General features: G+C 45.0%; 1 protein-coding gene across 3 annotated transcripts in view; it reads left to right on the top strand.

Moving 5' to 3' along the window:
• LOC126982574 (5-hydroxytryptamine receptor 1-like) overlaps positions 1 to 15902 on the top strand; it is a 126079-nt gene extending 110177 nt beyond the window's left edge. For 2 of the 3 annotated variants that reach the window (XM_050834728.1, XM_050834729.1), the window contains exons 4-7: positions 994 to 1117; positions 5564 to 5894; positions 8485 to 8675; positions 13967 to 15902. In XM_050834728.1, the coding sequence (XP_050690685.1) occupies positions 994 to 1117; positions 5564 to 5894; positions 8485 to 8675; positions 13967 to 14176 (856 nt within the window). In that variant the 3' untranslated portion in view covers positions 14177 to 15902. The remainder of the gene's footprint in view (positions 1 to 993; positions 1118 to 5563; positions 5895 to 8484; positions 8676 to 13966) is intronic. The other variant, XM_050834730.1, reaches the window with a different exon arrangement.
• The last annotated feature ends 5853 nt before the right edge of the window (positions 15903 to 21755 follow it).

Below are 21755 nucleotides of genomic sequence, written 5' to 3' on the forward strand. Positions count from 1 at the left end.
TGTCCCTCTTAAGGTTCGCTTGACTTGTGGCGGGAAGGTTATTTTTATCTTCTTATCATTATAACAGCAGACAGAGCAGCAGCAGGAGCAGAAGAGGAAAATGTATAAAAGTAATAGTGGTTGTAGTAGTAGTAGTAGTAGTAGTAGTAGTAGTAGTCGTGATATTTATATTATTATTATTATTATTATTATTATTATTATTATTATTATTATTATTATTATTATTATTATTATTATTATTATTATTATTATTATTATTATTATTATTATTATTATTATTATTATTATTATTATTATTATTAGTAGTAGTAGTAGTAGTAGTAGTAGTAGTAGTAGTTGTAGTAGAAGTAGTAGTAGTAGTAGTAGTAGTAGTAGTAGTAGTAGTAGTAGTAGTAATCGTGCTTTATTATAATATACATGTTAATCTATTTTCTTTACAGTTTTTATGATAAGTTACAGATTGTAGAAGATTCAGGGGAGAGGTCACAGATTACTCCCAAAGGTAGTTAGACACACACACGGGTGCAAGAGACAGGCTCACTGACGAAGCTGTGATACAGACAGGTGTTTAGTAAACTAGGGCACACAGGGGCGTTTACCGGGATGTGGTGCAGCTACATAACCAACTGCTTAGCTAAAGTGACAAGATTGTGCTAGAAAGTAAAGTACACAAGTAGAAAAGATGCACAGGGACACTAGTGTGGGGATGTCTGTAATAGTGGAAAGGTAAATTCAACACACAAAGAGAGGTAGAGAGAGGATGGCGTGGACAGATACACAGACACTCACAGGTGCAGGTGTAAAGTCATCAGGTGAGGGCACAGGATACAAGCACAGGTACACACTAAGCTGCGGCATAGGCTCAGGCTCACAGCTGCACAAACACGGTGAAGACTAAAAATCATGCAGACGCAGGCACAAAGACACACAGACACACGCACCTGGTCATGTGGAGGCACGGGTACACAGGTACACTCATGAGGGTGTGTGCAGGTACAGCGTGGTGGAGGTGAACAATGGCGGGGTGGAGACCAAGCTGGCGGCTGAACCTCCACCACTCACCAACAGGGACGAGACGGGGAGTCTCCTGGGCCCGGACAGTCCTCACCACCTCGAGGTAAGAGTCAAACCTCTCCCCATTCCTCCTCCTCCTCCTCCTTTTCTCCTTTGTCCTACGCCTCCTACTACAACCCGCCATGTCCCTGTTCCTGTTTCCCTTGTCCTTCTTCTCCTCCACCTCCTCTTGCGTTAAACCAGTCCTCGCCACCTCTAATAAAAGCCCAGTTGTTTCACCCTTTCTCCAACTTTTACTAAGCCTACTCTCCTTCCTCTTTCCTCCTCTCCTCTTATTCCTTCTTTGTTTCTCTTTGAACAAGACAACCCTCAGCATCTATAGGTAAGACTTACATACCTTCCCTTCATCTCTTTTTCTTACTACCCATTTTCCTCCTCCTTTTCCCTCTTCTTTCTCTCCTGCTTTTATTCTTCCAGGACCCGGACAATCTTCATCACCTCTTAATAAAACCCAAGTGCCTTCTCCCTGCCTCCCTTTCTAAGCACTACCCTCTTGCTCCTTTGTTTCCCTCTTCTCTTTCTCGTCCTTCTCCTATTCCTCCTGGGTCCGGAATATTATCACCTCCTTGAAGTAAGATCAACATAGCTTCCCTTTTTCTTTTCCTCCTACGCCTTTAACTTTAACTCCCGTCCCTCCTGTAGGTAGTCGTCGCCCTCCTCCTCCTCCTCCTCCAGCTCTTTCCCCTCCTCTTATTCTCCCCTAATTGTTATGATCTAATTCCCCGGTTCGGTATTAAACCCACAGACATTTAAACATTTAGAATGCCAACTTTCTCACTAAACCTCGTGGTGTTATTTTTTTCCCATTTATTGCAGTTGTACGATCTTTTTTTTTCCCTCTCCCTTGTCTTGTGTAACTTTACTCTCACCTTTGTCCCATTACTCGCTCTTTTCTTTCATACTTTCTTTCATTTCTTCTTCCCTGTCTTAATGTCACTCTTTGATGTCCTTTTTTTTCAATTACCTGGCCTCGTGTTACCTGAGTTTGTTTTTATCATGTATTTTATTTCTCTATGTGTGTATTTTGTGGTGCTCGTGTCCTCTAAATCTCTTTAATCTCACTTCAATGCATCAACTTTAACTCCAAGGAGGTAAAAGTATACGTGAGTGTCGAATGTCCTTTTCTTCGTCTTCCTTTCTTTACCTCGTCCATGTACAATACATTTGTTTTCCTCTAGATCTTTTTTATGCCTCTCGATAGTGCATCTTCACTAAACACAAGGGATTGATAAGTGAATCGTCTGCTGCATAACTCTGTATTTTATCCATTTTGCTCCCCTTTTTGTGTCCATGAACAGCATATTTGCATACATATAACTGTGGTACTACGTCTTTTAAACCACAAAGAATGAATGAATCGGGTGCATTTTGTAGACTTAATTATTTTCTGTCTTCGTCTTTTTTTGTCCCTTTACAGCACTTTTATCCTCTTAAGTCTGCTTATATCACACTCTAGCGCTTCCTCTTTAAACCACTAACGAAGACGATGGACTAGAGTGAGTGTTTTATTTACTCCTATCGTTCCTTTTCTTCTTCTTTACGTCCCTGTAACGTCACCTTTCCTTTTAACCATTTCGCATCTAATCATCTGGAACCGTTAAGAAAGAGTAAAATGAAGTGTACATTGCCTATTTCCACTTTTCTATATTATCCCTCTCTCTCTTCTTTCGTCAATGTCTTTGCAGCCAACTACTTTTACTCCTCCTCATCTCCGCAGTTAGCAAGCCTTCGCCTCTCCGCCACATCCTCCTTATGGAACTTTACCTCATAGATTAATTGGGCAGCGTCTCTACCTATCCGCCGTCTTATCTTTTTTAGCTACCTGCTCCAAGCCTCTTACGTTTCCAGCCTCCCAGAGCTATATTTCTTCAGCCGCTCCCCTCTGTGTTTACCTTTCCCGTTTTCTTTCTGTCTTGGCTCCTGTCCTGCTCCGCGTTTCACTGCAGCCTGTGTCTCATTTAGTATTCCTCTCCTGTTTCAAGCTTCGTCGGAGTTTCTTTGCTTAACTTCTCCTCTTCTTGTTCCTCATTCCTCTCTTCCTTGCTTCATTAGTACCTTCTCTGTTGGCTCTTGTTATAGTTTTCGTTTCTCGTTTCTCCTTCATTATTCCTCTCCTGTTTCAAGCCTTGTTGGAGTTTCTTTGCTTAATCTTTCTTCTTTCTTCTTCCTTCCTTCCTTCCTTCTTCTTTCCTTCCTTCCTTATTATTTTCTTTAGTTAGCTTTTGTTTTCTCGATTCTCGCATCTTTCTTTATCATTATTCTCCTGTTTCCAGCATCTCAGCAGTTTCTTTGCTTAATCTTTCTTCTTTCTCCTTTCATCCTTTCTTCCTTCCTTCCTTCCTTCCTTCTTAAATATCTTCTCTGTTAGCTCGTTTAAGTTCTCGTATTTCGTGTCTCTTTTATCATTTCTCTCCTATTTCCAGCATCTCAACATTCTTTATCTGGTCCACTTTTAATCAATTCCTCGTTACCTGTTACTTTCTTAATTGGCCCTCGTGCCCTTCTTGTCGTTCCACATTATCTTATCTCCTCCTCTCCTCTTCTCAATACCACTAATTACCCGTGCTGCTGGTTTTCGTCTTGCCTCTATCCCTCCTAATGATCGCATGTACGCGGAATAAAGGGGAAGGGAAGGGAGAGGAGGGGCAGAGAGTAAGCCTAGAAGGGCACGGTGAGGCAAGATGTGTTTTCCTAAGTATTTTTGTGCGTGTCTCCCTCTCATACTCTCTCGTTTTCTCTGGTCCCGGTGAACAAGACGCCGAAGAGGGTAGGCAAGGTACGCAGTCTTTTTTTAATCCCCCCCCCCCCCCAATCCGCCTTTCCACCTGTGATTATTTTTATGGGGAGAGCTTTTTTTATTAATGCTTACTGAGAGGGTGGGTTTTTTTCATAAGTGAAGCCATCAAGTTTTTTTTTTATGCACGTTAGGCTGAAAGGTTTTATTCGGTTACTTTTAATGAAGATGATTACAATGACGGTATTTTTTTCTCTATTATGCTTTCATTTATTTTATGGAGTTCAGCTCTCAAGGGCATGATGGTCTCTAATTATTATTTTTTTGCTGTCTGTCTGATCTGTCTGTCTACCGGTCTATGTACGTCTGTGTTTCTGTCTGTGCCGTTCTGTAAGTCTGTCTGTCGTCTGTCTGTACCTATGTTTGTCTGTTTCCGTCTGTCTGTCTGTCTATATATGTGTTTTCGTTTGTCTTGTGTTCGTCTCTCTCTCTCTCTCTCTCTCTCTCTCTCTCTCTCTCTCTCTCTCTCTCTCTCTCTCTCTCTCTCTCTCTCTCTCTCTCTCTCTCTCTCTCTCTCTCTCTCTCTTCCCCCAACCCTCGCAACACAAAGAACACCCAATACAGCCTCTGGAGTCGCCGGGGATGATGGACAGTGTTGTGTTGCATTTTGTTGCCCCTTGAAATAAAAAAGAGAAGTGGCTCGTGGCTTTCAATATATTTTTTTTCTTTACTGTCTTCTTCTCTTTTATTGGTGAGCTTCGGCCGGTGACTTGCCTTCCCTGTTTTATGATATTGTTATTTTTGGATTGTTCTTTTTTTTTATCGTTGAGTGAGTGAGGGAGAAAGTTTGTGTGGAGTTGTAAGTGATCAGTTCGGGTGACTCTCTTGCCTCGAAAAAAAACAAAAAAAACACGTAGACAAGAGATGTTTAAAGGGAGTCAGATTGATGTGAAGGCTATTAATGAATCTGTTAAGTGGGTCACACGTCATATTTTTATTGGTACGAAACTTTACAGCTATTGTCATTATTATCTTTATTATCACTATCACTATTATTGGTATCATCTTTATTATTATTATTATTTTCTATGACTGGCGGACAATGAATACCTGAGGAAAATTACTAACCCTGAAAAATGATGAAGAAAAAGCCAAAAAGGGCAGGTGAATGAAGCAAATAGATGTGTGTGTGTGTGTGTGTGTGTGTGTGTGTGTGTGTGGGTGTGTGTGTGTTTTGGTCAATTATTTCACCTTTCTTTAAGCCTCGTGGAGACCTGGGCTGCTGACTGGCTACTTGGCGGCATCATTGCATCCGCCTCGCATGTCTTTCATATTTATTGGCATGATATTATTCGTCCCTGCATCGTGACAATTTTTACATACCCTTTCTCCCCCATGCCCATCCCCTCCCATCCTTCCACTCCTTTCACTTGCCTCTTTCGTCATCCCTTCCCTTCTTCTACCCCTTCTTTATCCTCTTTATAAACCCTCGTATCCTTTTCTAAATCCTCTTTTCTCCTCTTATCTCTTACTATAACCCTTCCACTTATAACCCCTTCCTCCCTTTCCCCTCGCCGAACCTCCCAATCTTACGCATTCTACCCTATCCATCCACTCTGTCTTATCGTCCTTTACCCTTTTATCCTCTTCATCCTTTCCTCCTGTCTTCCCGTCTCCACCACTGATCCCATCCTTCAACCCTATCCTCAACCCTCCCATCCTTCCCCTGCCCCTGCTCCACCCTCTTCCCTTCAGGTACCTTCTCGCCTCATGGTCTGCGGTTCGTCCCTCTCTTCGGCCGCATCCGTCGGGTCTTCAAGCGGCTCCCGATGGTCGCTGTGTGAGACGAATGGGAAGCCGCACCCGCCGCCCTCCGCCCGCACGCAAAACCAGCACCACCACCACCACCACCACCAGCAGCAGCATCCCTCCCACCACGCCCACCACAACTTCTACAACGCCTGCCAGTCCTCCAACAACGGCTCCGGCGTCGACCACTCCGGATCCCCGCGGAAGAGGTCTCAAGGGCCGAAGTCGAAGTTGAAGTTCGCCCTGGCTAAGGAGAGAAAGGCGTCGACTACTCTAGGTAAGGCTTGGAGGGTGGAGGGAGCGAGTGCAGGAGGACTGGATGATATGATGAAGGGAGAAAGGAGGGAGGGAGGGATTATGGTAGTAGAGAGGAAGAAAGGGAAAGCCAGGTGGAAGAGTGACAGGAGGATGGAAAATGAATGTAGAGACGTAAGGAAAGGAAGGACACGTTGGTGGATGACGGATATATATTTATTTGTTTTATAATTTTGTTTAGGTGCTGGCTATAGCTCCGGTAGGCTCTCTGGAGAGGTCTCTTGAACAACCCCAGGACGTTAGTGGCGTAGGCGAACTATATATATAGTGGCTTTTTTTTTACAGCAAAGGAGACAGTTCAAGGGCGTAAAAAAAATAAAAAAATATTAAAGAAAAAAAGCCCGCTACTTACTGCTCCTGAATAGAGTACAGAGGGGTGGCCAAAAAGAGAGGTCAATTTCGGGAGGAGAGGTGTCCTGATACCCTCCTCTTGAAAGAGTTCAAGTCGTATATATAACTCTTTCTCGGTCCATGCTGCCACCCGGTGCTCCTCTTGAACGAAGTGGCTTAATTTAGGGTTCATTGAAGATCTGGGAGCAAGTGGGTAAACTTCCAACACTCGGTGATGGTTGAAAATTGTCAGTGTGCTTCGTCAGAACTCTAAGCTAGGTCCTCGAGGTCACTACACCCGCACGCTGACCACTCGACCACTGCCGCCCTAAATTTGGAAGAAGAAAGGAAGGGAGGGATAGGAAATAGAAAGGAAAAGTGGAAGGAAGAGTGATAGGAGGGAAAAATTCATGGAAGAAAGGGAGGAAGGGAAAGGACGGACAATATATAGATGAAGGAAGAAGGGTGAAGATGGAGAAGGAAGGAGACAAATGGAACAATGGATGAAAGGATGAAAAGGGCAGGTGGATGAAAATGTAAAGAGCTGGAAGTATGAAGGATGAGTGGAAGACAAAGGAGTGAGGAAGGAAACTTGGAAACAAAAGTTGTGAAAAAGAAGAAGAGAAAAACTAAGGAGAGACGCAAAGGGCGGATGTGTTTAAAGCTGAAGGAAAGAAAAAGGGAGAAAGGGAAGAGAGAGGGGAAGATGAAGGATGGAAGAGGGAAGGACAGAAGAAGAACAGGAAGCATTAGTAGCACGGGAGAAACAAAGAAGTGGAAAGATTAATGGGAAAGAGGGAGGCAGGTGGAGAAAGCTGTGCGGAAAGGGTGGAGAGAGAGAGAGAGAGAGAGAGAGAGAGAGAGAGAGAGAGAGAGAGAGAGAGAGAGAGAGAGAGAGAGAGAGAGAGAGAGAGAGGAATAAAGGTGGAAGAAAATAAATAAAGACAGAAAATAAGGAAAGCAAATAGAAAACTTACCAGGCAGAAAAGATAAATGGAAGTGAAATCAAGGAAAAATAAAGAAAAAGCGAGAGATGAAAAAAAAAGGAGATGAGGAAGATAATTTAAAGGAGGAGAAAATACTGTTAGGGAAGAACGTGCTTTTGGACTATTTCCGTTTTTCGCTTCAGTTCTCATTCATCACTTTTTTTCCTGGTTCATCACCCACCACCATCATCCCTCCCTCCTCTTCCTTCTTACTCCCTCTCCTTCTCTCCCTCTCTCTCCCTCTTTCTTTACTCCCTCTTCATGGCCTAATTAACTTTTCCTCCTATCTTACGTTCCTACTTCCTCATCTCTCCCTCTCGTCATATCTTTGTTCTCCTCCCTTTCCCTCTCTCCCTCTTTCCTTCACATCCGCCTTTCCTTCTTCCATCTTGACTCTTGGGTAGAAACATCACAGACTTTCTTTCTTTCTTTCTTCCTGTCTTTCTTTCATTCTCTTTCTCTCCTCCACTCTGACTATGCTAACAAAGACGTAAATTTTCCTTTTTTCTTTCTTGCTTTTTCATTCTTTCTTTTCCTTCTTTTCTTCTGTTTTTCTTTCTTTGTTTCCTCTCTTTACTCAGTCTCTCTATCACCTTGCTCTCTTTCCCTTCTTTCCTTCCTCCCAGACACAGAATTCCTCCATCATAAGACCGTGTTTCCTGGCTTCTTATTACACTTTTCTCTCCCATTTTCTTGTATATTATTTCCTCGTTTCCTCTTCCTCTCTCCATTTTTCCTTCATTTTCTTCATCATTGCATAGCTTCTCCTCCCTTCCATTCACCTGAGGACATGCGATCATTGTTGTCATCTGGCTTTCATTCCTTTCATTCTTTTCTTGTGTCTGTCTCTCTCCCTGCTTCCCTTCATTCCTCACTTTCCCTTCCATTCAACAAAAGATATGAATGCATTGCTGTGTTCTGGTTCCCCTTCATTTCATCCTGTCATCTTATTATTCTATTCTTGCCTCCGTCTCTCTCCCTCGTTCCCTTCATCTCTCACCCTCCCTCACTTCCCTCGGTCACTTCACCCCTCACCTTCCTTTTTCCCTTCATCCTTCACCTCCCCTGATCTTCTCCAGGCATCAGTACCATTCTCTTCTTGTCCCTGTCTCTCTCTACCTCGTTCCCTTCACCCTTCACTCTCCCTTCTCTCCTCCAGGCATCATAATCATTCTCCTCTTTTCTCAGTCTCTCTCCTCGATCCCTTCCCCTCTTACCTACCGTTCCCTCCCCCAGGCATCATCATGAGCGCCTTCGTGGTGTGCTGGCTGCCCTTCTTCGTGCTGGCCCTGGTGCGGCCCTTCAACACCCCCTCGCCCATCCCCTCCTGGGTCTCGTCCCTCTTCCTGTGGCTCGGGTACGCCAACTCCCTCCTCAACCCCATCATCTACGCCACCCTCAACAAGGACTTCAGAAAACCCTTCCAGGTACGATGATAGCCGTTGTAAGGTGTTTGGCTTGGTCAGATGTGCATGGGATGGGAAAGAGAAGGTGATATAGATTGTAATGGACAGGGATAATAGGTCATGTGTTTTGAAATGTGGTTTTGTAGATATAACCGAGTTTGCCTGTTCATTTATTTTATTGTTTACATTCATGGTTTCACTTTTGAGGTTCGTTTCATTAGAAGTGTGTTTATAAAAAAGATAATTTTCTGCCACAAGAGTTTGAACATCACAAGACAAAATAGTGGTTTGCAGTACAAACAATAGCCTGTGGTACCTTTTATTAGTAGTAAATAGTGTCCATAATATCAACATTTTAAGATTTACTTTTGTTAATGAAGACTTGGGGAGTGTCTTGTCTCACAGTCACAGAGTAAGATGAAACAGAAAAAGTTGTCATATAGAAACACAGGTACGGTATATAATGCACTGCCTTTATTTTCACTGCTTCTGCTTCTGTGAGTGTGTTTTAGTCCCTTCATTTCACGGTAGCTGCGCGGCGTGGTTTTATTTACTCTCTCCGGTTCGTTTCACCGCCAATAAATACGGGTCAGCGGGCTTAATTTTATATCAGTCGGCCTTAAATCGTGCCGAGCGAGTGAAATGGCGACACGCACATGGAGTCACGCGCGAGGCATACATATATACATACATACATACATACATTCATACATACATATATCATACAGACATACATACACGCATCATACAGACATACACACATACAAAGATCCATATATCTATCCATCCATCCATACATACATACATAACACTCGTGAAACTATGAATGAAAATAAAGTTTGGCATCGTTCTATAAATATTTTTCTCCTGCTTTTTTTTATCTTTTTTTTTTTTTCGTTACGTCTGTCTGTCATTCCCTTTACCCTTCCCCCTTTTCTCTGTCTATCTCTATATTTATCTATCACACACACACACACACACACACACACACACACACACCTGAGACACACTTGATCACCTTTACCTGGGCGATTCTCTAATTAATTCAGGTAATAAAGAGAAAGGTAACAGTGCATATATGACCAGAGAGGGAGAGTAGTAGTAGTATAGTAGTAGTAGTAGTAGTAGTAGTAGTAGTAGTAGTAGTAGTAAACGTGGGAGAGAGAGAGAGAGAGAGAGAGAGAGAGAGAGAGAGAGAGAGAGAGAGAGAGAGCAAGCGGTAGTCTCATGAATATTCTCCGTCTGATCCTCTTTCTCCCTCATAACACAGCAATATAATGGAAATGCAAAGGACGCCGTTGATTGGTGGGCGCGTGAGTGATGGCGGAAGCTGATTGGACAAGGGTGAGCGTGTGGGGCATTGATTGGCTGGGAGGGGAGAGAGAAGGAGAGAGAGAGAGAGCCGGCGACAAAGGGGAGGAAGGAACAGGAAGAACAGGAATACGAAAGATATGGAGAGATAAGAAAAAGGAGGAATAGGAGAATGGAGAATGTGGAGAGAAAATAGAGAGAAAGCAAAAGAGAACGGTAATTGAAAAGAAAAAGAGGAGAGAAGAGTAAAGGAAAAGGAAATGGAGTAGAGAGAATAAGAAGAGTAGAGGAAAAGACGGATATGAAGAATGATGGAAGAGAGAAATGAGGAAACGAACGATGGAGAGTAAAACGAAGAGAGGGAAAAGAGAAAAGTCGAAGAGAAGAAATTTAATAGCGCTGCGATGGTGAAAAGAGGAGAAAGAAAAGGAGCAAACGACATAGCAGACTTTTATCTATAACTTTATTTTTTACGTTGAACTGTCTCACCTGTAAAAAAAAAAGATTAGACAGGTGATCAGATGAGAGAAATGGGCCGTAGAAATGACTATAGGAAATAAATGAAGAGGAAAGAGGAAAAGAAAAAGATGGAAAAAAATAATAGTAGGCAGTGACTGACGAGACATATCACCCGAGTTGAAGAGAAAAAAAGGCGAGATAAAAGAGGAAACATAGACTTTTAGGGAAGTAGGAGAGGAGGGAAAAAAAAGTGAGAAATGGGAGACTCACGATATTAATTATTGGGGCGAAGGAGATGAGGGTGAGGGAAGGGAGTGAAAAAAAAATATTAATGATAGTAATTTCATGATAATTATTGTTCGTGGTGGTAATGGTGGTGGTGGTGGATGTGGTGATAGGGATAGTGGTGGTCTTGGTGGAGGTGGTGGTGGTGGTGGTGGTATTGTTGTTATTGTTTTATTTTAGGGGATCTTGGTGGTGGTGGTGATGATGATAATGGTGGTTTTGGTGGTAGTGGTGATGATGGTGGTGACGGTGGTAGTGGTGATGATGGTGGCAACGGTGGTGGTGATAGGAATGATGAGTTACCTTTTCTATTGTTTATTTATTATTATCACACGAAGTTTCACGCTGACGACTATTTTTTTAAACGACCCATTAGTCTTCGTCAACTAATGTGGCTGACTTTCTTCAACAACGCACCAGAAAGAGAGCTATGAGAGAGAGAGAGAGAGAGAGAGAGAGAGAGAGAGAGAGACTGTGGCTAAAAAATGCAGGTTACTGAAACAGAATAAAAATAAAAAGAAAGGAAAAATGACGGAGGGCGTGAGAAAAAGTAAATAAATAAAAGGAACGTAAAAGTTGAAGGAAAATAGGACAGAAAAGAGGAAAACAAAGAATGAATGAAGGAAAAGCTCAAAAAGACGAAGAAAACGAAAACAAACTATATATTATTCTGCTGATTTTAATTTTCGTGTTTGTTGGTTTATTTTTTCGATTCTTCAATTTTCCTTTGTTTTTTCATCGTCGTTTCTCTCACTACCTGATCAACGCATTCCCGAGACCATATATTTTGTTTGTTTTTGTAGGTTTGCTTAATTCTATGAGCGTGTTTGTGTGTTGGTGGGTAAGTGGATGTGTGTGTGTGTGTGTGTGTGTGTGTGTGTGTGTGTGTGTGTGTGTGTGTGTGTGTGTGTGTGTGCAATATCAGTTATTTGCATATCTCAAAACCAACCTTCTCTTGTATATCATCAAAATCCCCGACATCATCATCATCATCACCATCATCATCACCATCAGTAACCTTCATTTTTCTTCTGCCTGTTTTCACACTGCCTTATTTTAGTTTTCTTGAAACAATCGTAGTGCCCTGGAATGCTTGCAGGAGATAACAAGGCCTAACCATAATACTTGCTTACCGTGCGGGGTCTTCCCAGGGGCAGGGGCACAATCAGACCACCATTCCCCGGCGGTTCAACATTTCATACCATCACGGCGGGACTCGGGTCGGTATTTCTAAAAGTTTCCAGCACAATCAGACCACCATTCCCCGGCGGTTCAATACTTCATACCATCACGGCGGGACTCGGGTCGGTATATTCAAAAGTTTCCAGCACAATCAGACCACCATTCCCCGGCGGTTCAATACTTCATACCATCACGGCGGGACTCGGGTCGGTATTTTTAAAAGTTTCCAGGTCCCACCTCAATTAATTCTAAAGGCCAAAAAAGAGATTAAACACGTTCTCATAAGTTATTTGTTACACGTTTATGGTACAGAGCCTTTGTCAAACAACCACCAGGATCATAAGATTACCCTGAAAATGCCCGAAACTCCTACGAAAACCTTGTTAAAAGTATGTGCCTAGGCTCCGAAATGTTTAAGAATATGGCCCTCGACCACGGGCAGGCCATCACCCTCGGCGCGCGGCGTGTTTACCGAGGACTCAGGCGGGGCGGAAGTTAACACCCTAACTCGGAATGGAGACCGGCGTCGGGTTGTCATTTCCAGCGGGGCGTCATTTTTACATTTCCAGTTCGAGGAATTACAAAAAATGGTTATGGAGTCTTCCTTGAAAAATCGTATATATTAACATTTTCAACCGTTACTGCTATATATTACAAAAAGTTACAATGTATTAGGATGTGTGAGCTGCCTTTTCCTTCATAATGAGTTTGCTTTTCTCTTATTAGTTACATTTTCCGGAGACATTTCCTCGCTCATCCTCTCGGTTATGTTCTTGTATCTGCCACGCGGTGTTGCCTTGATATTTTTCTCTGCTAAATGTAGAAACGACCATATTCAGTACTGGAGGTATCTAGTGTTCGTTTAGCTATATTTTGTAAACGACAGTACGCTATAATGATGAAGGGGATGTGAGATAATGCACATAAACTATTATATCCTTCTCCTTATGCTAGATATACAATCAAGAAGAAAAAAAATACTGCAATAACAAAAAGTATAATTATAGACAACCAGACGTATTAATCCCTGCTCTTCCTATATTCCCTATTCTTCGCTTCTCCCTCCTCCTCCTCATGCTACTGCTCCTCCTCCTCCTCCTCCTCCTCCCCTCCTTCAAGTCGTCCTCCTAGTCCTCCTCTTCTGTCTCCTTTTCTTTCTCCGCCCGGCATTCCTTCATTTTCTTTCCCCTTTCACTTCACAAGATGGGTGGAGATGAGGAAGAGGAGGAGGAGGTTAGAGGTAAGTAGGAGAGACAGGAGGGAGAAGGGAGGGAGGAGAGAAGCCTTTCCTCCCTTTCGTCCAGGTATCACTTGAGAAAGCAACGAAATGGCAGGATCGCTAAAAGCCTATCCATGTCTAGTCTCTCTCTCTCTCTCTCTCTCTCTCTCTCTCTCTCTCTCTCTCTCTCTCTCTCTCTCTCTCTCTCTCTCTCTCTCTCTCTCTCCTGTTTTTTTTTTTTCCTCCTGTATCAACACCACTACCACCATTACCTCCTCTTCCTCCTCCTCCTTCTCCTCCTCCTCTTTCTTGTGCAAACATTATCGTTTTTCCCTTCCATTAAAAGCCGTCACAGACCACTTTCACTCGATTTTACGTCTTTTTTTTTCTTTTCTCTTTTTGTCTGCCTCAGTGCCGAAAAAATATGTGTATCTCTGTGTGTGTGTGTGTGTGTGTGTGTGTGTGTGTGTGTGTGTGTGTGTGTGTGTGTGTGTGTGTGTGTGTTTGCGTGCCGCTCTTCATATGCAAATACTCAGGTGATCAAGTTTTACAATAGACGAATTAGCATACACAAGTGCTTTTCAGATTGGTTGTCATGTGTAATGTTTAGTAGTAGTAGTAGTAGTAGTAGTAGTAGAAGTAGAAGTAATCGAAATTGGTGTTGTTTTGTTTAACTTATAACTAGATTAATCCCCTAGCTTTCTCTCTTTCTTTCTTTATCTATGTATATCTGTCTAGCTATCCATCTTTCCTTATCTCTCTCTCTCTCTCTCTGACCCTCCATTTTCTCTCCTCCCACCCTTCCTCTTCCCCTTCCCCTACATCCAGCAAACTCACACTCTCATACCTTCTGCAGGAGATTCTGTGCCTGCGCTGCGCCTCCCTCAACCTACTGATGCGCGAGGAGTTCTACCACAGTCAGTACGGCGGCCCCGACACCCCGACGCTCTCCGCCATCAGGACGCAGCCCGTTGCCAACCCGACCAACTCCTCGGAGGTCCAACTCAACCTGGCCGAACCGAACATCTGCATCACGGAGGAGGAGGCCCATGAGTCGCGTATTTGAGGAGGAGGACAAGGAGGAAGAGGAGGGGGAAAGCGAATGAAAAGTAGAAGTGGTGGTGTAGTTGAATGTAAACGAGAGGAAATGGAAGAAGGCCGAAGGGAGGTGATGTTGGTCTAGCTGAATATAGAGGAGGATGAAAAGAAAATTGATGTCGATGTATGCTCTGAAGAAGGAGGAAGAGAAGATAATGAAGCATAATAAATAGGAGAAGGGGGTGGTGTTGCCAGTGTACCGATGATTAATAGGGAGGAGGAGAAGGAGGATGAGGACTACAAGGGGATTTATGACATGTGTATTTACCTGGACTCCATATTTACCTGCCACGGTGGTTCCTTGTGACAAGTGAATGTGCCCGGTGTACTGTAACATGTCACTGACCGGCGCTGGCCTGACCTGGGAAGTGGTTATTGCTCTCGTTACCAAGGACGCTGCAGTGTGTTTCTCTGGCTGTTGTTAGTGTTGATATTGTTGTTGCTGCCTATTGTTGGTGTTGCTAATACTTGTGTTGTTTGTGTATTGGGCGTCCCTGCACCCAAATGACAGAGAAGACGTGTTGCTTCGTGTGAATTTAAGTTTTAACTGAACGAAAGAGAGAGAGAGAGAGAGAGAGAGACTATTTGCATATAACTACCCTATAATAATTGATGGGCTCACTCGTTTAATAATAATGGTAATGATGAGCGTCATTAAGATAATAATAATAATAATAATAATAATAATAATAATAATAATAATAATAATAATAATAATAATAATAATAATAATAATAATAATGCCAACAATAATAATGACATAAAGAAACAAAAATGAGGCTGCCAGAATGCATAATGATGAAAATAATAATGATAATGATAATAATAATAATAATAATAATAATAATAAACATAATAACGAAATAAGTCTTGGTCATAAAGATCTGTACATGCATCCACAACATCAGCAACAACAAGAGCAACACCACCACCACCACCAACAACAACAGCCAAGATCGAAGAGGCACCAAAACAGAAGAGCAGCAAGAGGGTTAGGACACAGTGTTGCAAAGAGTACACATGAATGAGAACAAACATGAAGGTGAAAAAAAAAGTTACTCAACACCAGGAACACGTGGCAGGGAGGGGAGAGTGAAGAGGAGGAGAAGGAGGAGGAGTAGAAGGAGGTGGTGAGTGGGGCCACGCATTACCAAACTCACGGGTCTCATGCGGTGCTCGAACGGATGGGAGGAGGAGACGTAGAAGACGACAAAGAAGAAGAAGAAGAAGAAGAAGAAGAAGAAGAAGAAAATTAAAAGAATTGGTAAAAGAAAGAGGAGAAGAAGGAGAGGAAGATCAGTACGTAATAGAAAGAAATAGGAAATAAAAACAAGAAGAAAGAAGAAAAAACATGAAGGAAAAATCTCCCACTCTCATCCACGCAGCCTCAGTGTTACTTCGTTCAGTGTTACAACAGTATTAGAAGACTCGTGGTGCTTCACAGCCTGACAAGGGCCACTACTACTACTCCTACTACTACTACTACCACTGCTACTACCACTACAACTACTACTACTACAACTACTACTACCACTACTACTACGACTGTCACAGCTATAATTTACATACATACGTACATAACTGTGTGTGTGTGTCTGTGTGTGTGTGTGTGTGTGTGTGTACGGACGTCTCTCGGTATTCTGTGTTGTTCCCCATAAATGTATCCCAGCGTTGGACATATGTCAGTCAGTCACTCACCCAATCACTCAGTCGGTCAGTAATTACCACCATCTATCACCTCGCCCCTACGTGTGTCGTGTGCGGGTGAGGGGGACACAGGTGAGGAGGACACACACACGCGAGGACACACGCACGCGAGGACACACGCAAAACTGGACAAGGACACATACACGATCCTCCATAAGCGATGATATGAGGCGAGGCGAAGTGTCCCCTCAACGTCCAAAGTGGAAAATGATGATAATAATTATAAAAGTGAAGTGTTTGTGTGTCGTGTGTGTTGAAAGACTGTACGGAGACGGTCCCCTCGCACCCCCCCCTCCCCCTCGCCACCCTAAAGACTTCAATGGTTAAGTGTTCTCCCCGCAGCTGTAAACAAAACCAAAAATTCTATACCAAAAGTTTGTATGTGTGTTTGTTTATGAGAGAGAGAGAGAGAGAGAGAGAGAGAGAGAGAGAGAGAGAGAGAGAGAGAGAGAGAGAGAGAGAGAGAGAGAGAGAGAGAGAGAGAGAGAGAGAGAGAGAGAGAGAGAGAGAGAGAGAGAGAGAGAGAGAGAGAGGTTATAATTTTATACATGAGGTTATCTAGTAAGAAAATGACCGGAAAAAGCAAATAATTGTGACTTCACAATAAAATAAATGTCCTTGATATGAACTACACGAATATGTACACATGAGCGTTTTGACAACATACATGAATACGCACATGAGCCTCGCACGCACACAGCACTACCAGTATTCCAAAATGAACTTAAGAAAGATGTGACGTAAAATTGTGACATGCATAAGTAACAGAAGTCTCGGCGTGCTGTGGGTCTCTGCGATAAACATTTCGTCTCCACTATCGAAAAGAAAACGGGAAAGCACGAATGATTCTCTCGAAGCTTCTGTCCCGGGTCTCGAAGCTCCGAAATTGAATGGAAGTTCTGACCCCCTCGAAAGGAGATAAACAAACGGAAATGGAGACAGGCCGAGAAAGAAGATGATAACGTGTGTGAAATATTGGAAAGTTGTAAACGGTCCAAGTTGTGCCGGCGATGCTACGGAAGCTGTGAAGTGTGATGGCGAGGCAGTTCGGAGCAAAGTGAAGCAGTGAAATGAAACTGGCGCGAGAGGAAAAAAATTGCAGTGAAAAATCCTAAACTTGTGAAAAGTAAAAAAAAAAGATCAATACAAGAGTAAACAGTAATAATGAACTTATACTTTATTGCATTGTGAACTTTAAAATAAAAAAAATGAAACACTGATTTGTCAGCTGAACAGTGGCAACTCAAAAGTGAGAAAATTTTACCATAATGAGTTTTAAGAAGAATGTTTGTATGGAACTGAAAACTTTGTTCATGTGTGTGTGTGTATGTGTGTGTGTGTGTGTGTGTGTGTGTGTGTGTGTGTGTGTGTGTGTGTGTGTGTGTGTGTGTGTGTGTGTGTGTGTGTGTGTGTGTAAATAGCGTAGCCCCAGTGTTCCTGAAGTAGGCGTAGCAGCGACGAGAAGAAAATAACTTACCTGTAGTGTTTATTTGTTTGTCTAATGCTCTACCTGGGTACACCTGTGATTAGCGAATACAGAGAGAGAGAGAGAGAGAGAGAGAGAGAGAGAGAGAGAGAGAGAGAGAGAGAGAGAGAGAGAGAGAGAGAGAGAGAGAGAGAGATCCCATCACGCCACCAGGGCCCATCAAGGGGGTAAAGGCAATAAAGTTAGGTCGGTGCCGCGCATAGCATCCCTCAAGTGTCCCAGAAATTTGCTCTCCCGGCCCCGACATGACCCGTGGCAGGCGGCAGCGCGGGGCTCCGGGTTAATTAAATGTTCGCAGATAGTCTGGCGGGTGGACTCCTGACATACCTTGGCTGAGCACGGGAACTTGTCCCATCCCGTATTACTCTATTTAATCATGATGCCCCCACAATATCAAAATGAATTCCTGAAGAAGACAACAGGTTAGCGTGGTCAGCGACATATTTTAATGAATTCGTTATCTTGGTCAAATTTTGCTAAAGGAAGTCAGTGATACCCCCACGTGTGGTTATTTCTCGAATGAGGAAGAAAATGTATTCGTGAATGAAAATAAATTTACCCCGTTTGAAAAGATTTTGTGGACGTGATTGCGCGCGTCCCCCGCCATCACTCACGTGGTGTCACGCCGCGCCGAGCTGCCACATGTTGCTGGAATTCACATTTTTCCGTTCAGCTCTGCTAATTGGAAATGTTTGTCCGCTAAACATGAACATTTCACTGACGGGAATGACGTTAATTCACTCCATGACAGAGTAAGGTAAAGTTGGGGACGTACGCTATTGCTGCGCGTCGCCACAATGTTCATCTCTGTCGCATTGGCCCTTGAGCCTGTGGTGGGAGAGAGCCCGTCATCCAGGGACACAGGGCCAGTATGACATCCGGGTACCCACAGGTTACCTTCCCCATGTTTCCCCAGGTACCCATTTATCGACCAGCCTGAAAGGGAGGATGAACAGCTGGGTGAGTTACACGCCGACTGCCCGAGCCGGGATTCGAACCCGGGCCCGTGGATTCGATCGTGCTTTTCGTAAATTTCTTATGTGCTTATTTTCTTGACATATAAAGATTCCTCTTTTAATATGATGCAATGAGGTATTTATCGAATATTCCGCCACTGGATTAGATAGTAGATGTACTTGCATTCTCACGATGGCTGTCAACACACACGCACGGGTTGTGGCGGCGTCTGGCAGCTCACCGGCCTCCATGTCTGAAGCGTGACTGACCCGTCAAGCCGTCAGGTGAGGGAGAGTTGTGGATTATTTTCATTTTGAGAGAGAGAGAGAGAGAGAGAGAGAGAGAGAGAGAGAATACATCCTCCTCGCATTTTCATGCCATCGGGGTCTCGTAGTCTCGTCATACGCTCGACCGTCAACCCTCGGCACAGATCTGGCCAGACTATTCTGTCATGCTCCTCCACTTCCTCCACCCTCTCCTCCTCCAGCGGGCAGGCATGGACGTGGAGGAAGGCCTGGCCCTCGACGAGCACTAGTCAGCGCGGCGAGTAAGGCCATGACTCGTTCTAGTCGCCTTCGTTGTAAGTTATTTTCACTCCCCGCCGCGCGAGGTCGCAGAGGGAGGTCCGAATAGAGGCAGGCCCTGGGCAGGTGATGGGATGGTGGCTCCCTGTGTGTGTGTGTGTGTGTGTGTGTCGGAGACGAGGGCGTGACCGCGTTGTGTCTGCGTACGCCGGGTTGAGCGCCACCGTTGTGTGTACATAGTGGCCGTGTGTAGTCGCTCAGTAGCTGTAGCACCCCGCGCGTAGCGAGTAGCCGGGCAAGTTGTGATAATACTCATCTCTGCTAGTGGTGTGTGTGTGGTGATGGCGGTGGTGGTGATGATGATGATGATGATTCCATTTTGAAGATATTTGCTCATGATAGGGCATTAGGAAGTCTGTTGTCGGGGTGGGAGGTGAGGCTTGCCCCCCCGAGGTGCCAGCCGCCCCCCACCCCTGGGTTAACTACCAAGTTACCTGCGCGCGCACATCGTCACCTTCAGAGCGGCTCTCCTCAGCGTCCGGCGCCGAGGCTCCCGTAAATAACTCCTTGATAGCTTCGCCGTGTTTCCGATTTCACTCGTTTTTACCTCCGTGTTTCACGTTTCCGGTGTGTTGCACGTGACCCGCCCACACGCGGCGCTCGTGGCTGGTGCCCCCGCCGCCACCTCACCCACACGGCAGTCTGTTCGTGACCCCCCCCCTTTACCCCCCCCCCCCCGGGTCAGTAACATTGCTCTACCTGTTTACCTTCCTCTCCCCTTCCCTCCATGCCACAGTATTGTCCTCTTCATTATCCCAGACCAATAATAATGTTCTTTCCTTGTCTTCTCACCCGTTCCCATCATCCCCCCAACCACTATTTTTTCTCTCTCTCTCTCTCTCTCTCTCTCTCTCTCTCTCTCTCTCTCTCTCTCTCTCTCTCTCTCTCTCTCTCTCTCTCTCTCTCTCATCCCCCAACCTTGTCCTCTTCCATTAGCTCGGGTCAGTAATAATGCTCTGTCTTTTTTGCTTGTATCTCTTCCCTTTTCCCTCCCCCACCACAACCAAGTCCTCTTCTACCATTCTCGTCCCCTTCGCCCCCCCAGCCACCAGCGCCGCCCACGCCGCCGCCCGCCAGTGGGTGTTGTTCCTTGTCACCACGTTCCCCTCCGCCTCGCGCCCCAGAGAGAGCGAGTCACCTGTCAATGAGGGGAGAGTCGTCCAGGCGTCGGAGGTGGGCGTCGTGAGGGCTCAGTAGGGCGCCGCAGGGCCTTACTTTGAGCCTCACCACCACCCAGAGCCTGGACACCCCCCTCGCTCCGCCTCACCCCTGCCCCGCCTCCTCCGCTCCGCCCCGCACGCACCAGACACTTCGCATTAATGGAGTTCATGTAAATTGTGTCTTTCTGTTCTTGTAGCCGAGAGGAGCGCCGCCTCGCCACCTCGGCCTCCTGTGAGGTACGAGTCGCCGCTCACCTGTGTGGCCGCGGCACCGTGCCATCAGGTGTGTCATTCCGCTAATTCCAGGGCTATGATGGGGCTTGGCGTGGTTTGAGGCGGGGGGAGTGTAGGGGGCAAGGGGGGGCGGGGGACAGGGGACTTGGACAAGCTCAGTGGTTGAGTTAAGTTGACAATGTTTGTGCCGTTTTCTTTTTCATTTTTTCATTCACGCTAAAGCAACCGGACTCAAGCATGGTATCGGTGTACGTATGTGTACCATAAGAGTATATTATACATAAATATACATAGCATATTTTCACTATCTCAAGCTGTAACTGACATACCTAGATGATTATAAACGTTAGCAATGTTCAGTGTTTCAGCTCTGACGTGTGTGTGGGTGTGGGTGTGTGCGTGTGTGTGTGTGGGTGTGGGTGTGGGTGGGTGGGTGCCTAGTCTCCTTGTAAGGGGAAGAGGCATCCCACGGTGCACCCCTCCCTCTGTCTCCTCCACCTCACCCCATTCCTCCTCCCCTCCCTCCTCCCATCCTCCTCCCCTAACCCCCCTTCTCTCTTCTCTTCGTTTCTCCGGCCTGTCCTCTTCGTCCTAACGCTAATGGCCTTCGATCGCCCCTAAGTGGCTCCGTTACCCAGCACGATTACACGCCAAAATTGGGCTACTTAGTTTTGAATTGTACACGACACCACCACACCGCCGCCCGCCACCACAGCCACCAACATCCCTTACGCCACCACGCCAACTTCTACCACCACGATCATCACCATTCACCACCACCACCTACACTCCCACAACCACTAGCATCCACTACACCATGACCACCACCACCACTATAACCTCCAATATCTCAGGGGGGCTTCGTGGTGCAGTGGTTAGCACACTCGGCTCACAACCGAGAGAGCCCGGATTCGATTCCCGGGCGGAGTGGAAAAATTTGGGCGGCTTTTCCGATACCCTACGCCCCTGTCCACCCGGCAGTGAATGGGTACCAGGTATTAATCAGGGGTTGTGTCCCGTCACCTGGGATCTGTTCCCTTCTATAACTCCTTCCCCTCCTGTCTCTCTCCGGCATATGACCACAGATGTTGCGCCGACTAAACGAAACTTTCAAACTTTTTCCAATATCTCAGACACCACCATCATCACCAAAACCACCAACAACCGCGACACCCCTACCACAACCACCGCCATAAGCACCACCTTTGCTATCACTATCCACCTGTCACAACCAGCTGTTTCTCGTCCTCCATTGCACTACACACCACTACCACAATAACCACCACCAATATTTTTCTTCCATTTCACCACATCCTGCATCATCACCAACACCACTAACAGCACCACTACCGCCATCCTTCATTCACTACAACTTTTTCACCTCCAACACCAAAAACAACAACCAATACAAAATATCAA

This window comes from Eriocheir sinensis, chromosome 51 (genome assembly GCF_024679095.1).
Source record: "Eriocheir sinensis breed Jianghai 21 chromosome 51, ASM2467909v1, whole genome shotgun sequence".
Taxonomy (NCBI): domain Eukaryota; kingdom Metazoa; phylum Arthropoda; class Malacostraca; order Decapoda; family Varunidae; genus Eriocheir; species Eriocheir sinensis.